The following is a 17,044-nucleotide window of genomic DNA, read 5'->3' on the forward strand; positions in this document are numbered from 1 at the left end:
CCTGGCAACGCTGACTGACCAATGTTGGGCCTCCCGGCTGATCAGTGCTGTTGTGGAACCACACAGCTGACAGCAGACAATGTACAACACACTCTGCTAATAGGCCGTGTGTCCTTCACAACACGAACGAAGAAGAGGGCTCCCGCTATAATGGGGCCTGTTGCTCACGAACTGGGGTCTCAGCAGGCAAACCCGGGACCTACGGCCATGAGTCCAGCAGTTAGCCTGACCTGTCAAGCACAAGATTAAGGACCTCAGACTCAATATGCTCTACAAGACATAAATGTATAAAAAAAAATCATGCTTTTAAAATATAATTTTAGATAGATAGGTAGATAGATAGATAGCAGAAGTAGGTTGCAATGATTATGATTTAACCTCTATTTAAAGCTTTCCTGTGAGACCTTGGGCTTGTTCATTTATTTATTTTTGTAAAGCAGTAAAGCATAATGTCACTCAAAATGCCAGCTCGATTTTAACAGGCTCAATTCTTGTCAAGCACCGCCCATATAATTCCGTCGACCCCGCCCCCCTGTCCGTGGTGTGAAAATGATCACAGCAGAAGCAACTCTCTGCTGTCAGTACCCAACTAGAGCTTTCTCTGCCAGGAGTAGCCTACTTCTGATAACTGTAGGCTTGGAAGAAAAATGAAGCGAAGCCACAATTACAGTTCGTCGGATAGCGACCTGGACGACAATGTTGAGGTGGAGAAGGATAGTGGAGACGAAAATTGGTATGTTAACTGTTTGTTTTAAATTCGCCGCCATATTTTAACTTTGTTTCATGTGTAGGCTATTGATGTCTTGATGATCTCATGTTTTGTGTCAATAGTCGTTTATTTGTTTTTGTTTTTTTGCGGTTTTACCTTTCAGTCAACTTGATTCCCACGGCTCGATGTCACCCTCCACAACCACACAAGTTCAAGCCAGAAAAAGGCGAAGAGGGGTAAGTAAACTCATGTCTGGCGCCAGGTTGCGCACTGTTGTTTAATAGATCCCACTGTTTTCCTGCCACCTGTGACCTAAATTACATTGTTTCTTTTACCCATTTACAGATAATTGAGAAACGCAGACGTGACCGAATCAATAATAGCTTGTCAGAGTTGAGAAGACTGGTGCCAAGTGCTTTTGAGAAACAGGTAAATTGGACACATTCCATCATTTCCTTATGTACAGGCACACATTTGCCCATACATGTTTTTTCCACTTTATAGGAAATATGAATAGACCTATTATTAAAAGTGACACCATTCTTTCCTGTTTCTTTACAGGGATCAGCCAAATTAGAAAAAGCAGAAATTTTGCAAATGACTGTGGACCATTTGAAGATGCTTCATGCCTCTGGTGGCAAAGGTAAAAGACCCTTTTTTTGCCTTTGGATAATAAATGGATTAATTCAAAATCAGGGATTCAAAAATATGTTTCTAACCTTCTGACTCCGCTTCCTTTCTTGACAGGCTATTTTGAGGCTCATGCTCTTGCTAAGGATTACCGCAGCTTGGGCTTCAGGGAGTGCCTGGCAGAGACAGCTCGCTACCTGAGCATCATAGAGGGTCGGGAGAGTGCAGACCCCCTCCGTATACGTTTAGTGTCCCACCTCAGCAACTACGCCTCTCAGAGAGAGGTGCACACTGGACTGGAACACTTAGCCTGGGGCTCTGCTTACAGGACTGGCCCTGCCCATCTTCCCCACCCCCTCCTCCTACAACACCCCCAGGGCAGGACACCTGCATCCAGAAGCAACAGTAGCCCACCCTCTTCCTCCTCGTCTTCCCCTACATCTTCTTCCTCCTCCGCTGAGGCATCTGGGACATCCAGACTCAGTGTCATGCCCCCCACAGAGTCCCTCAGGGTGCCTCCCAGTGGCTCGCTGCCCCTCGGTCTGTCTCTGCCAACATCCAAGCTTTCACCACCGCTCCTTTCATCCCTCTCCTCGCTGTCAGCCTTCCCCCTCTCCTTCGGTGCTTTCCCTCTGGTCTCCCCGACAGCTCTCAGCACAGTGAGCCCCTCCTCCACCCTGTCAAAGCCTTACAGGCCTTGGGGCACAGAGATTGGGGCCTTCTGAAGCTAACAGCAGGACTGAAGGCAACAGCTGAGCTGTGCCCACCCTCACAGACTAGGCAAGATAACCTGCCTCATCTGTTTTTATAGCAATAAAACACAGGAGAACAAAGCAAGCTGATTTATTTTGTTCAGTATAAAGAATAAGTTTGACAGGTTGCTGAAGGGTGTTGTTTCCTCTCAGTATGTCATTACTCCCATAAAGAAAGGAATTCTAAATGATTTTATGTTATTCATTGGAACTGATAACTAATTTAGTTGTGCACTGTCTCCAGGTTGAAGACTGATATGATGATATGTCCATGAGTAGATTTTCTGTAAGCACAGATGTAGAGATAATATTTTGTAGACCACATACTGAAACTTCTACATTTGCCGAGCATGGATGTCTGTATTTAACATAATGTAGAATGACTTAATTGGGCCTTCTTCTTCAGTGGTATCAGAAGTCGTGGAAATGAATATGCATATTATATGTGCCACTGCTGTAAAACTAACCACTTGAGAATTGGAACATTGCATTCGATTTGTAATATTTTTGTACCAATAAATTGAGTTAAAAGTATAAAACATGGATTTAAACCAAAGTGTTTATTTCTGTTGCATTTGCTCCTTTAACCCTCCAGAATGTTTTGTTTTCATAATCTATAACGGGTAGCTATTTCTTTCTACAGTCATGCTACATAATCCTGTATACAAGCAGATATAAATGACATATAATCTGCAGGTGCATTTTTGTTGCAATCCCTTGGCAGTTAATCATGAGCTAATAAGGTCCCGCTTATTGACTGAAAGGCAATTCCTTTACTGTGTGCCAGGTAAGTAACCAAATCTGAGACCATTGTTGCCCTTATGAATACCCAGGAAATCATTAAGAGCCAGAGGAAATCCTTTACAATGTTGCCCTGACCTCACCAGCTTGGGTTGGTCTGAAATGGAGACAATAGTGTGAACAGGATGGGGACATTGGAGGAAAGCGGTTGAAAAGTAACAACAATACACAGATTGCTGGACAATAAATCACTGATCAGCTCCACAGTGTTGTTTGTGGTCCAATCTAAGTGACACAGGGTTTTTATTTTTAATTGTTTTAATGACTCAGTTTTTTATCCATCAGTGCAGCACTTCCAGAAGGGACAGTTTCTGTCTGTGATTTGTTTCCTGAGGGCTTATAAATAATATATTATGTATATTTTCTTCCTTTGAGAGCCAAAATATCATTCAGCTTAAAGCACAATATACAAAATTGTCCACATTTGCTGATTAATGACAAAAACCTTACTCCCTCTAAATTATTTAATTTATTTATTTAAATTCCAAATCCTCCTGATTTGAAAAGATGATACAAAAATGATCTAGATTCTATTGTTTTTATTATATTTCATCTATATATACACTCTGCATATTGTGAACTTTTGCCCTACTTTTGGATTGGTATGAGCTCCAGCTTGGCTTCTTTGGCTTAAGAAAATCTGACACTGACACCTAGTGGAGGAACTTTGTCACATTCTCGCCTGATGGATGATCATGGATTAATTTTAGATGTTAAAAATATGTTAGTATAACCCTTAAGAAGAATTGTGCCAAAATGGCTACAGTATCCCAAATGAATGAATTGAAGAATGAAAAATCAGCTGGGAGAAGACTGTGATTCTCAGGATGTGTAGATAACTGGTTCTTTTATTTGGCAGTTTACATTTTCCCTCCTCTTTTAGCACAGAAAAGTATTAGATGGTGCATGCCATGTTCACAGAACCCCAAACCTTTATTCAGCGAAGCTTTCACAGAGAAATATATGAAGGGAGAAACACAAGCAGCAGAGGATGCAAGCAGATATCAGTGGTATTGTATAATAAAAAGAGACTAGTTCAGTGTGCTGAATGTAAAGCATCCTGCATCCATTCTCCATCTAATCCCCTAAGGAGAGCAGAGGCTAGTGATGCCTTGTGGTAAATTTGCATTCACACACACCCACACAGACATACGTTATGTTCACACTATCACTATCAAGGTGGGAGCAACAGCACATTCCACTGTCCAAGACAATATGCATGGTACCAGTATGGTGTCATAACATTCAAGAGACCAATCCCCAAATACTGTGTACGTAACAGAGCTATTGATTTGGCTAAAGATGAGAATTCATTGACAAAGAAAGTAGTCAGGGTAAGCGGGAATCTGCAAGTGTATAAACAGCTGCTCCCATTGGGCAAAGACATTCTTAATAACAATAAAGCACCTATCAAGTTCATTATCAAGCTCATTTCAGAGGAAGTGACACTTTATGAATCAGTGGGTTTGGCGTATTGTTAAGTTCCAAGCGTGCGTGTTCCAGAATGAGTAGGTGTGTGCGTGAGGAAGATACAGATGGGATACGCTGATATGCTGAGGAGTCTAGGTACACCAACCGTCGTTCTTCACAAAGACACAGAAACATCATCATCATGACATCATCAGGAAACACTGCAAATGTCAACACCGAGGGCTTTCACAAGAAAATAATTTAAAATTAAAATTTCAAAAACTGAAACATTAACCAATTACAAACAAAATGTTTGAAATTCAACAGTGTAGTACAGTACAATCCTTGCATGTACTTCACCTACCATAGATAGATAGATAGATAGATAGATAGATAGATAGATAGATAGATTTTAAGAGAATGTATTTACAAAATAAAAACATATAACATATTCTCACTTTTTCTCTAAAACCAACAAACCCATTCAACTCTCAAGATGAGTGTTACTGATGTTTGTATCCACTGATAATACTGATAGTAGTGAGTACTGGTGGTGTGGTGTTTTGTGATGTGGTGGCAAGGTCCTCAAACCTCTCGGCCTCCAGGGTTGGGTGTCTGTTCTAAGGAGGGTGATGGCAGGAGGAGGATGGAGGGATGTTGATGGACCATGGAAGTCAGGACTTGTGTGAGGCTCATGCTGTCAGCTCTTCCCTCAGTTCTTTGTTCTTGCGCACCATGGCTGCATGTCTCTCCTGAAAACGCCAGAACAACAGAGTAAAAATAATTACACAGTCTTAAAAGTGGACACATGGACTTTTTCTCAACTGCGATTCCTGAATTCTTCACCTTCTCCTGTAGACGCTCAATCATGGCTGCCAGATGGGCCTCACGGTTCTCCTTGATCTGCTCCATCTTCAGCTGGAGCTTCTCCTCTGCCATCTTGCTGAAGTTGCTGTTCTCTTCCATGGCCTTTAGCAACACGTCCCTCTCATGCTCTCGCTTTTCTGCCAAAGCCCTCAGCACCTGGGCCTCCTGATACTAAAATCACAATTTGAATGGTTTAAAATCTAAAGAAAAGTGTGTCTTTTTTTTCCTTCTTTTTTTTCACAAACAGGTAAAATAATCACCTTCCTCCGTTCTTCAGCAGCCTCAAGTTTCTTCTCAATGTCCTCCAAGGAGATATCCCTCTTGGGGGTTAAGGGGAGGTTGTGGGCCACATCTGACACCGGCGACACAGGCTTGAGAATCACCTCAAACGCCTGGCCAGAAGCCCGCTTGTTTATAGGTTTCACCTCCATGTCTGTAAATCATTATGATATTATTATGAGAACACCAGCCAAATCAATGTCCAATAACCATATCAGTCCAATAATAAGTCATTATTACTAACTTCTATATTTACAGGGTAGATAAAACATCCATATGGGGCAATTTGTTTTAACCGAAAGAAAATCAATGTTTTAGCTGATCCATACCTTCAAACTCACGCACAAGCTTGTTGCGTGCCTCTGGGTAGAAGCAGGAGCAGATGAGGGAGAGGACAGACAACTCCTTCATCTTCTCTTTATATGCTGTGGGAACAAAAACATACCATAGCATCATGGTGAGTCTCCTACTGTTACTGTTGTTAAAAGTAAAACAGGCAAATGAATACACAGATTAGGTTTCTTCATTACCACATAACACTGTCCAAACAATGTCACCAATTCATAAATATACTTGCAATGTTTCCAAATGAAGAGTTATGAAAGAAATTGCTCAATAAAACATTAGCATCAGATGACTAGGGCATTAATGATCTATAGAAAGTCTGAAAAGTGCCCTGTTGGTTAATAATTCATTGGATGCATGTATTATGTAAGGGCAAACAAACTAACATTGTTTGATTGGTAGTTATAATAAGACACTTGTGACTCATTTCAATCAAGAAATCAGAGAGCCTTGTCTAATAACCCCCTCGCAATATGGCAGACAGGCCGTATGTCAAGTTATTCCATTTCCTGTTGAACTCTCAGCGGTTTGTCCTGTGTCATGATCACAATAATAAGAAACTCTTAAATGTATCTGCCTCTTCCCTGCCTTATTGTTGAGCGCTGCTGTCATATCTGTCAAATACAGTTGATTAATTTTGACTTTAATAATAGATCTGGGGTAAGATTAACCAGTTCCGTATTGACAATTATTACTCTCATCTGCAAATTCTGTCACTTTTTCCATGCTTTATTCCCTTGTAGGGCCCACTTGGCGGCTCAGAGAGGACTACAGATTGCCACCGCTAAGCCTTCTGCTGCAAAGGCCAGCGTGTGAAGCAGCCCCTTGCTGCAGCGCTGGCCTGCCTCCCACACTGCCATGCACCTGTCTCCTCCGCTACATCTCTTCCACCACACCATCATGAAAGCAAGTCTGCAGCTGAACTGTATTGTAAAGGGACCAAATGGGTTGCACATATTAAGGCACCATTCATGTTTTAGATGCAAACCCATGAAAACAAATATGCTAAATGCCTGACCTACAACAATAACTGTCCATCAGAAAAGATGACTAATGCAGGCTACAATCTAGGCTACTTCTTATGTGTCAATATAAGATTCAGTGTGCAAACGCCCAGATCTAAAGTATGGAATTAAAGCCATTCATTTGTTCTTACGCCAATCGGGTATTTTTGCGAGATAAATTGCAACACATCTGTCACAGCTGGTGATGCATCCTTGGCAAGGAATATATAAGGAAAGGAGACATGAATAAAAGGAGCAATGCCAAATAAACGAACCGATTAAACAATCATGTTTAGGGGACGTTTAGGGAACAGAAACGCTTTCAGTTACAGCTGTGCATGTTTAATTAAAGCTAAGCAATAGGCTATGAAAGTCTGACTGATGAAGACCTCTCAGCTTTGCTGTCGGCTAAATGGTCGGCAGCCCAGCATCTTGGGTGGGGTCCGTCTGCATTATGCTGCATGTTGGGGCCGCTGTAGCACGAACCGCAGCTGCGGCGTTGTAAATAAAGCTGTCTAGAGGCCTATTCACATTTTAGAATTATCCATTGTTACACAATATACGATTAAAACAAGTGAGGACTCAGAGCAATTTGACATAAATGAGGGAAATGAAAGAGACATTTCAGTAACTTAATGAAGGAGGATGCTTGGCTTGTACGCCCATATTTTTGCTGTCATTACCAGACTCTTGTCCTGAGACAATAGGCCAGTAGTCGATAGAGAAATATGAAGGTGAGGGATCTAATTTCTCTTGGCTTTAATCGGTCAAAGGATAACATATCTGAGTGGAGCCATTACAGAAGCACGACCAACAGCCGGTAGACAGTACCGGGCCGACATAGGCTCAATACAGAATCTGTCACAAATTCCTTCCTTCCATGCATCTATTAGGCTATAACATGATCAGTCTGACAAGCTTACCGGTTGCTGTTTTAGCCATTGCTGATGTATTTCTCCGCAGAGGATGCTGTAGCTGTGTTCAGGTGAACGGTGATGCTGCTTAAGGCACTGAGTCAGCGAATAGACCGCGTAGGATCGGATAGCAGACGGGAGGTGGGCGCGCACGTGAGCGCGCAAGCAGACCCTCCCCTTTGTCGCGCAGAGCGGTTTTCAGTATCCAATGTGACCATATAGCCAACTTAAACCTGGCGATTAAAGCTCAGACACACAAGAAATTTGAAGAATGTGTTCTCCGGACCGGATACTTGCGCCGTGTGTTTCTTTGGATCCAAATTTATGGAAAAATAGGCAGACAGCAATCCAATCTGGCAATGCAGCCATTGCTCGTTTAAATGGCCTACACACCACTGAAAATCCTGAACACAACAGAAAATATCATAGTCGCCTTGCAAGGTATAGGCTAATAAGAATACAGACTACAGAATAGCCAATCTGCTGTGTAAACTTCTTATTTTAGTAGTCAGCAGTGGTGACAATGTTGGTTTTGAGCATATTGGGCTTCTTCATTGCTGCACATCCAAACAGGTCACACTGCTTTTTGCAGGGAGAAATAAGTGTAATACGTCTTGTGTTAATGAGTCAGAACATATTAACAAACAACTTCAGACTGCAAAAGGCTTTATTAATAACCCATTTAATCCCATCGGTCACAATAGGCCTAACTGTAAAAAACTTTTTCATTTATAAGACTCTAAAAATGTTACTGAATGATGTATCAATGCATTTCAAGCAAGTACTGAAATGGTAAAGGGTCTCTATGAAATATGTGCAGTGTCACATGTTTAGTGTACATTGTCACATGACCAGAGGTCTGGGTGCACCAAGAAAAAAGAATGACTGACCTCCCAAACAAAAGGTTAGTAAAGAATGTAAACATAAAGATTTTGGTACACATTATCTTTAAGGTGTCTAGTACTAATACAGTATATGCATTTGGATTTACTCAACTTTCTTCAGTTTGGTCATAGAATGAGTAAACAACAAAAGTGACAGGCAGCATAACACAGTGCATCAAGGTACACATTCACAGTTCTTTTTGTACTTAAATTTCTGCTTAGTTTTTTTATTTTAGTTTTACTCTAAGTCGAGTTCTGGGTATGTTGGATCTAGATGACCTCCCAGGCAAGGCATTCACTATGATATATAAATAAAAAAACCCAGCTCACCCCTCGTGGGGTGGTACGTGTCATCTTTACCTGAAGTCTGGGAGTTGAAGGGTTCTGCACGGTATCTTATATGTTCCTTGGACTGCACACTTCTGGTCAGAGATTTCAGATGTTGTACCTCCTTCTTGATGTTGCTGTTCCTTAGGATTGATACATCTACCACTACTGTCTTCTCCTGCTGTTTGTCAATCAACATGATGTCTGGTTGGTTAGCCATCATCAGTTTGTCAATCTGGATCTTCCACAGGAGTGGAAGTTCCACAGGATATTTGCTTGGTCATTCTCCTCACCTTGACACTCACAGGCCATAGATGATGTTCCTGTATGCTATGCCAGCTACCTGGTAATGACATTCCATGTTAACTGTTACTGCCTGCATCTGCAACTCTGTACTGTACTGTCTCTGGGGCAACTTTGCACAGTCTGCACCTGGGGTCCCACCTGTTGTGGTAGACCCCGGCCTCTATTGATGTGTGCCTGTTCTTGTGCAGCCATGATTAGTGCTTATGTGCTGTCCTTTAGTCCAGCCTTTCTTGATGTCTTCTTCTATCTGTCAGTGGTACAAGATGTGCAGGGGCTTGTCCCTCCATGAAGGTTCATCCTCCTCCTGTCCTCATCCTTGGGTTTCTGCTGCCTGAGGTATTCACTTAGCCCTTCATCTTTGGAGGCCTGATCCTGATGTACTCCTGGATCTTTGTTGTTTCATTCTGGACAGTACATCTTGCCACTCACTGCTAGGTATCTGATGACTCGCAGAGCATGTGTTGATGGCTCGGATCTTGTTCTTCCCACTCAGCTGACTTTTCACGACCTGCCTTACTCTGTGTAGGGATTTCACTGTGGCTGACTTCCTTGCTGCCTCCTCATGGTTTTCCTTTGCCTGGGGGATCCCAAGGTATTTGTAGCTCTCCTAAACATCTTCAATGTTGCCTTCTGGTAGTTCACCCCCCTCGGTTCTGATCATTTTCTGTTTCTGATACCATCTGACTTATCCAGTCCAAATGTTTTTACTGTAGATCCTGGTAGTGTGGATCAGTGAGTCATTGTTTCTCTCATTCCTGGCTAGCTTCATGTGATCCATGTAGAGGAAGTGACTTATGGTTGCTCCACTTTGGGACCGGTATTCCTAACCACACTTTATGATAACCTGGCGGAGGGTTCAGGCCTCTGTAGAACAATTGTTGTGCAAACTGTTTTTTCTAAACTGCAAGTTCAAATGTTACAATAAAGTTAAAATATTTATGTTTCAATACATGTTGCACTAAAGTTACAAAGCTGAAATACATTGTGTTTTTGTCTTTGCTTTGTCAGTGTTTTAAGGGATTCTGATGATGTAAATAAGTCACGCAAAAATGTGATAGAACATGTTAGTGTCAATGCTGAGGACTGCCATTGTCAGTTTTAAATGTGTTAATAACTGGTCTTGAATACACAGAAATTTTGATGAATGCACAGGAGAAATTGTTTGATTCAGGATACAACATATGATCCCACCGGTCACAATTGTGACTGACCATAAAATACACTTTTTCACCTACTCATTCATATAAATTTAAAAAAACAATGATTGATTATTTCAAAGGGTTACTAAAGACACATGATTTGGATATTTTCAAATCTGGGAACAATTCGGGATTAAATGGGTTAATGATAAAACATCCAGTAGAAATGTTTTCCTTTCAAAATGAGTGATATTTTGTTGGTTTTAGGTTCAAAATGAAACTTTTATTAACATTACATAAGTCTAATCCCAAAAAACACTGGGTTTTAAAAAATACATTCTGCATAAAAAATACTCCAGATGATACATATTTGTAGAGTTTTGCAACAACCAATACCATCGTAAGGACATTTTTTGTTTTCATGAACCAATAGATATTTCAGTGGCAGTTAAGATGATTTTGTTACAGCACCCTTGTAAGTATAGACTTACCTAAAGTCATGAATTGGTTCAAGTTTTATGGATACGGATCTTTACATGTTAAATGAAACAGTGGCAGCCTTAAATAAGACATACAGACGGCTACATAACATTTAATACTCAGTTAAATTGTATTTAAGTTAAATACAAGAGGAAACAAAAGTGAAATAGTGCATGCCGGTTTATAATGACAGTGAAATCAATCAACTAAATAAGTGTCACAGGATAAATAGAAGGCAGTGCATCACTTAAAATTTCAGTGAATCTTCTGGACATATTAAAAAGGTATGGCTAATCATGAGCAAGAAAGAATGAATAAAAAATGTTTAAAGCTTGACTTATTGCATTGTACACATTTTCAGTGTTTAAGAGATACCCAGAATTTGAAGTATGCTTGCAGACAAGTGTAATAACTGGTTGCACTTAGCGACGTGCTGCTTTGGTTTTCAGTTGCTTCTTAATGTAGTGGCCAACCAGCATCTGAGGACGTTGTTGGTAACTGTGAAGAACTTCATGAGAGCTGCTCAGCTGATCCCCCTTCAGCCGATTCAGTAAAGTCACACAAACCACAGCCGCTTTACACAGGAAGAAATGAATGTTAGAAAGCCACCATCTGTGCTTTGAGGTCAGCTATAATATCATGCTGATATTGTATTTTCTTACCTCGCAGACCACTCAGCTTGCACATAGCAGCAAAAACAGATGACTCCATTTCAATATTGCAGACTCCTGCATCACTGGCTTTATTGAGGAAGTCCTGTTTATCCTTCTCAGTGTAGGAGCAGAAAGCACCATCCAAACGGGCTTGCCCTGGGTTATCGATCAGATAGAGAAGACAGACAAAAAGATAGCAAAATATGCACATTACAACTGTACCACTGTAAAATATGAGAAAATATACATCCATGTCACACGCATACCTTCATAGAAATCCAGTGTACACATTGTGTTGCCAATCACGGTCTCAAACTGGTTCAGTTCCTTGCTGCATTGCAGAAGCTCCTCAGCCAGGCTTTGGTCCAGATCAGTATTGCGCACCACCGTCTTCCCCAGTATCACCTGCTCAAACTTGGGAAGGAAGGTGGCATCCACAGACTGCTTGGTGACAACAACAGTCCCAGGCTCAAGCCCTGAGAACCAGAAAAGGCAAGTGTGATACACTCAATGGTTTGTGCCATATTCAGCATAATGTAAGCGGTTGATATATATCGGAATTAATTTCAATAACTCACTTAAAAAAAGCAAAAACAAAAAGATGTTTTCTCTTATCTGGCAAACTGGACAAATACCATAAATGGCTAATAGCAACTACAGGAATGTACAAAAATCCATATTGGCTGACACTGCCCTAAATCTTAAAGTACCTTGAGCTCCCTCATGTGGTACATTTACATTTATTCATTTAGCTGACACTTTTATCCAAAGCGACTTATAATTGCTATATATGTCAGAGGTTGCACGCCTCTGGAGCAACGAGGGGTTAAGTGTCTTGCTCAGGGACACAACGGTGGATGGGTCACAGTGAGGAATTGAACCCAGGTCTCTCACACCAAAGGCACGCATCTCATCCATCACCACCCCGTTGCTGGTAAAACCAAGAAAAGGTGTTTGTAACCCAGATCAGGGCAAGGACATTTGACCACAAGGGCAGTCATTTCATCTTCATTTTTCCAGTTCATTAAGTTTACAAAATCACAGGGAAACTAGCAGCCCTGTAGTGTTAGCAGTATTTATCATTTGATAATGCAATAGATACATAATCAAATGAATTATCAGGCACAATAATAAGCTTACCTATTCCACCTGATGTCCCAATGCGTATAATTGTAACATCGGTGCAATGTGCGTGATGGAGGAGCTTTATTAGCTCATGCAACATTATGGCAATAGATGGGATGCCCATACCATGCTGCAAAATTAAGCACAGACATTTCACACACTATTTTCACATCTATGTAGTTTTTTAATTGAAGGACACTAACTACACATATTGTCAGAATTCCTCCTATTCGTAGTATAGCATTTGCTTACAAAATATTGTGATAGAATTTGTTTTTACATACACTGACAGAGAGCACAGGGCCAACTTTGTACATTGCATAGCGGTCCGTTCCAGCACATATATTTGGGTACTCTGATTTGGGGTCTTCCATACTGAGCTCAGCAGCAATGTACTCAATGAATGATTTCATTCTCCAGGGACTGCCCCCAACACACACAAACTGAAAGAAAACACACAAATATAAATAACTGCTGAATAAAGATGATCATGGAGGTGATTTTTTTCTCTCAACAAATGAAATGAAAAATCATTACTTTGACATCACCAAACATAGCTGGGAGGTTGTGAGTTCCGGTTCCTAAACTGAAGTGGTAGAGGATGTCATCTTTCAGTGCATCCAGGTGTGGGTTGTGCACAAAAACAGGGCTGGGAGGTGGGGTAAGAGATTTTAAAGGGTCATTTGTAGCCTGATCTTCCATCAATTTCCATTTTGTTGATTTGTGCTGTGATTCAGACATCTGAAACCAGGCTAAACTAAATCTAACTTCTAAAATCTAAGTTCAACTAAAAAAATACCAACACATTTAACCCTGTGTTATCTAGCCACACAAATACTTTGTTTAGTCAGGTAAGGCATTTGGATATTTGTCTCTTTAAAGTTCTGTTAGGTAATGTGAATTTCAATTGTGATACTTACAGTAATGAAACATTAAATTTGAGATGTAATTTTCCAATGGTTTGAGCTGCATCAATTGTATTACCCTGCATTGTGTCACGGTGGCCACACTTAATTCAGGAGGAGGATATCACAAAATCTTGCCACAAAAGAATAAAAACAATCTGCATACTATATTATATACATTCATACTTCCGGTTGCCAGTTTATTAGGCACACCTAGCTTAAGCTAATGCAGTCAACAACAACAGTCATCCTACCTCATCAAAAGTACATCATGAGGATATAGTTTGTGGTGCTGTTTAACTATTGCATTATACAGAGTCTTTCTGTTATTGCACTACCCTCACTGACATTAATTGGGTGGGCAAAATAATAGGAACAACTGCAGCCACCACAGTAGGCCTACCTCAAAAACGAAAACTAAGGAACATTAAAACAAGGATTTATTTTATTATTTTTACATTATCATGTGAGAAAATGTGGGGTTGTGATTTAGGTGAAATGACCCTTTTTGTTATTGAATTTGTAATGACCCTATGCTTGGTAGCTAACCGGACAGGGCAGTTGGCTATCCTGAATGTGTAATCACTTATGGAAAAAATAAATTGGTTACTGTAAGAAAACAATAATAGCTTTAAGGACGGTCAGAAAAAGGGCAACGTCCTGCTATCCTGACACACCCAGAAGTTTCCACATTTCGAAATTAACCTAATCCATTGCCGACGGTAAACTTACACGTAGTCAATTATATAATAATCAGTTGTGTTGAACTATAACGTTACATACGCGTAGCCTAAGTTTCAAAAGAAAAACGTTATGACTTTAACTGGACTGGATCTGCTCACCTGCTGCAGGGCTCGGTGCGCATATCGTCCTTTGAATCCATCTTCCTGAAAAGAGCTGTGTTCGAAAAAAAATTTATTTCAGTGACCGAGAACAAAACCAACCTCTAACACCACAGTGGGGTGTATGCTTAAACCTATGGCTTAAAATGGCCTAATCTAAAACTCAATTACACACAATGTCAAACAATTAAGACACACGTTCTTTTTTCAAATTAAGAACACCCCTCGTAGCAAAGAGCATTTTGTCGCTTAAAGCGGGTAAAAAGAAAAAGTGACAATTATCGCCATCTTTACCTTCAAGATAAGACAACAGGACTATAAAATCCAAAAAGCTACAATACAAACACCGCATAGATATTTACCGTAAGAATGTTGCTGGTCGGCTGCTCTTTCTGACTTATTAATTTCGCTTTCTTAACGTCTCACGTCCACACCGTAACGTAAAGCTGCAGCCCACAATGACGTAGCGTCGAACACGTCACAAGCCTCATAACCAACCGAGCACAGAGCCCTTTACTCAATAGGATGTAGGCTGTTTACTCTGCCTCTGTCACGTACAAAGCTGACTAAACAGCAGGCCTGCAATTACCGTATTTGATTTCCACAGCGGAAATAACAGCATGTTGTGAAAATCCCTGTGTCGCCAAATAATTACTGGCAGCTTCGTAATAATATTTTTATTAGCCTATAGTGTGATGACTTTGGTGGAATGTACACTGAACAAAATTATAAACACTTTTGTTTTTGCCCCCATTCATCATGAGCTGAACTCAAAGATCGAAGACATTCTCTATGTACACAAAAGGCCCATTTCTCTCAAACATTGTTCACAGATGTGTCAAAATCTGTGTTAGTGGGCACTTTTCCTTTGCCGAGATAATCCATCCACCTCACAGGTGTGGCTCATCAAGATGCTGATCAGACAGCATGGGTATTACACAGGTACACCTTAGGCTGGCCACAATAAAAGGCCACTCGAAAATTTCCAGTTTTTCCGGAAACCAGTCAGTATCTGGTGTGACCACCATTTGCCTCACACAACACATCTCTTTCACATAGTGTTGATCAGGTTGTTGATTGTGGCCTGTGGAATGTTGGTCCACTCCTCTTCAATTGCTGTGCGAAGTTGCAGTCAGGCCGAGACCCCGATGAGGATGACAAGCATGCAGATGAGCTTCCCTGAGACAGTTTCTGACATTTTATATATAAATTCTTTGGTTATGCAAACTGATTGTTGCGGCAGTTGTGGCTAGTCTCAGATGATCTTGGAAGTGAATATGCTGGATGTGGAGGTCCTGGGCTGGTGTGGTTACACGTGGTTTGCGGTTGTGAGGCACCTTGGATGTATTGTCAAATCCTTGAAACGCCTTTTAGAGATGACTTATGGTAGAGAAATGAACATTCAATTCACAGCCCTGGTGGACATTCCTGTAGTCAGCATGCCAATTGCACACTCCCTCAAAACTTGCGACATCTGTGGCATTGTGCTGTGTGATGGGGCTGCACATATTTGAGTGGCCTTTTATTGTGGCCAGCCTAAGGCACACCTGTGCAATACCCATACCCAGATTTGGGCAGATTTGTGAACAATATTTGAGAGAAATAGGCCTTTGTGTACATAGAGAAAACGTAGATTTTGACTTCAGCTCATGATGAATGGGAGCAAAAACAAAAGTGTCTAAAAAGCGTTTAGTGTTGTTCAGTGTAATTACTAGTAAGCACATTTACATAAGTAGGTTACTGTACTTATGTACAAATTGGAAGTAGCCTACATGTACTTTTAATTTCATTCCACTTATACTTCCCCACATTTCAGAGGGAAATATTGTACTTTTTACCTCACTACAATATTTAACACCTTTGCTACAAAACAAAATAATGTTTAATTATAAATTAAACTACCCAACAGAATATACAAGGGTTTCACTTTGTGTTGAGAAGTGGTGGGGACATATGGGCCCAGATCAGGGACGTGATGATACATGAGAATATGCTCAACAACAAGACAAGAAGATTTTTAAACACTATTTTGAACAAATAGCCTATTTTATACTTAAATAATTGAGTCGAGGGTCTGGGGGGCCTCCCCCATGAGATTTTCAGCATTAAACACTTAATTTCCTGAATTGGAGACATTTTCTGCTCCACTTTACGGTGTAAATGTCTTTCATCATTTTTATCTTAACTTTCTTTTTTGGATAATGAACATTTGTTTCTTCTAGTTAAATTGCATTGCGTGTTTTGTTATTGTGCAAATAAACCTTTCTCAAAGCATTTTCATTTATTATTTAACATTTCTTGGTGCAAGATATTTTTCAGAACATTTTTAACAAATGCTTTCAAAAAGTGATGGGGACAAAATCAGCCATTTCAAAATGTGGTAGGGACATGTCCCCAGTGTAAATGACACTGATACAAGAGCAGCTGAAACAATTAGTTGATTAATCAATTACTTGACTGACAGAAAATCAATTGCAACTGATTAACTTTTTAGTCATTTCCCATGCCAAAACATTTCATAGTCGTAAGCTTCCCAAATGGGAGGATTTGCTGCTTTTCCTCAGAAATATTTTAATCATTTTGTATTGTGTACTATTTGTTGCACAAAACTAACATGTTTTAGTGGCTGTGAAAACAGATCAATCTAATTTAAACATTTGCTCCACCTCAAT

General features: G+C 40.5%; 3 protein-coding genes across 5 annotated transcripts; 1 reads left to right on the forward strand and 2 right to left on the reverse strand.

Moving 5' to 3' along the window:
• Positions 1-535: 535 nt before the first annotated feature.
• LOC123968511 (hairy/enhancer-of-split related with YRPW motif protein 1-like) lies at positions 536-2,647 on the forward strand. The gene is made up of 5 exons (XM_046045333.1): positions 536-733; positions 873-945; positions 1,055-1,138; positions 1,271-1,352; positions 1,457-2,647. The coding sequence occupies exons 1-5, from the start codon at positions 648-650 to the stop codon at positions 2,062-2,064; spliced, it is 933 nt and encodes a 310-aa protein (XP_045901289.1). The 5' UTR covers positions 536-647; the 3' UTR covers positions 2,065-2,647.
• A 1,101-nt stretch (positions 2,648-3,748) lies between these two features.
• On the reverse strand, positions 3,749-7,913 carry stmn2a (stathmin 2a). Of its 2 annotated transcripts, XR_006824477.1 has the most exons (6): positions 7,721-7,913; positions 5,778-5,873; positions 5,430-5,602; positions 5,149-5,340; positions 4,894-5,054; positions 3,749-4,475 (listed from the first exon to the last, which is right to left on the reverse strand). XR_006824477.1 is itself a non-coding variant. In XM_046045336.1 (5 exons), exons 1-5 carry the CDS (start codon positions 7,737-7,739, stop codon positions 4,995-4,997), a joined length of 540 nt encoding a protein of 179 aa, XP_045901292.1. In that variant the 5' UTR covers positions 7,740-7,913; the 3' UTR covers positions 4,695-4,994. The 2 variants fall into 2 exon arrangements, 1 of the variants encoding a protein (XP_045901292.1); XM_046045336.1 differs by lacking the exon at positions 3,749-4,475 and having other exon boundaries at positions 4,695-5,054.
• Positions 7,914-10,932: 3,019 nt separating this feature from the next.
• upp1 (uridine phosphorylase 1) lies at positions 10,933-14,883 on the reverse strand. Of its 2 annotated transcripts, none has more exons than XM_046045066.1 (8): positions 14,735-14,883; positions 14,373-14,427; positions 13,163-13,274; positions 12,910-13,068; positions 12,641-12,755; positions 11,767-11,976; positions 11,510-11,656; positions 10,933-11,421 (listed from the first exon to the last, which is right to left on the reverse strand). In XM_046045066.1, the coding sequence occupies exons 2-8, from the start codon at positions 14,411-14,413 to the stop codon at positions 11,270-11,272; spliced, it is 936 nt and encodes a 311-aa protein (XP_045901022.1). In that variant the 5' UTR covers positions 14,414-14,427; positions 14,735-14,883; the 3' UTR covers positions 10,933-11,269. The 2 variants fall into 2 exon arrangements, with proteins under 2 accessions (XP_045901022.1, XP_045901023.1); XM_046045067.1 differs by lacking the exon at positions 14,735-14,883 and adding an exon at positions 14,667-14,710.
• Between the last annotated feature and the right edge of the window lie 2,161 nt (positions 14,884-17,044).

The sequence above is a fragment of the Micropterus dolomieu genome, linkage group LG03 (assembly GCF_021292245.1).
Source record: "Micropterus dolomieu isolate WLL.071019.BEF.003 ecotype Adirondacks linkage group LG03, ASM2129224v1, whole genome shotgun sequence".
Taxonomy (NCBI): Eukaryota; Metazoa; Chordata; class Actinopteri; order Centrarchiformes; family Centrarchidae; genus Micropterus; species Micropterus dolomieu.

Excerpts from the sequence above, each read along its gene's own strand:
- LOC123968511 (XM_046045333.1), top strand. The coding sequence starts at position 648 with ATGAAGCGAAGCCACAATTACAGTTCGTCGGATAGCGACCTGGACGAC. Across the intron at positions 946-1,054 it reads CCAGAAAAAGGCGAAGAGGG|ATAATTGAGAAACGCAGACG; the intron begins GTAAGTAAACTC and ends ACCCATTTACAG. Across the intron at positions 1,353-1,456 it reads TCATGCCTCTGGTGGCAAAG|GCTATTTTGAGGCTCATGCT; the intron begins GTAAAAGACCCT and ends CTTTCTTGACAG.
- stmn2a (XM_046045336.1), bottom strand. Across the intron at positions 5,603-5,777 it reads GCTTGTGCGTGAGTTTGAAG|ACATGGAGGTGAAACCTATA; the intron begins GTATGGATCAGC and ends AATGATTTACAG. Across the intron at positions 5,341-5,429 it reads CTGCTGAAGAACGGAGGAAG|TATCAGGAGGCCCAGGTGCT; the intron begins GTGATTATTTTA and ends TTGTGATTTTAG.
- upp1 (XM_046045066.1), bottom strand. The coding sequence starts at position 14,413 with ATGGATTCAAAGGACGATATGCGCACCGAGCCCTGCAGCAG. Across the intron at positions 13,069-13,162 it reads CTATGTTTGGTGATGTCAAA|TTTGTGTGTGTTGGGGGCAG; the intron begins GTAATGATTTTT and ends GTTTTCTTTCAG. Across the intron at positions 11,977-12,640 it reads TGGGACATCAGGTGGAATAG|GGCTTGAGCCTGGGACTGTT; the intron begins GTAAGCTTATTA and ends TCTGGTTCTCAG.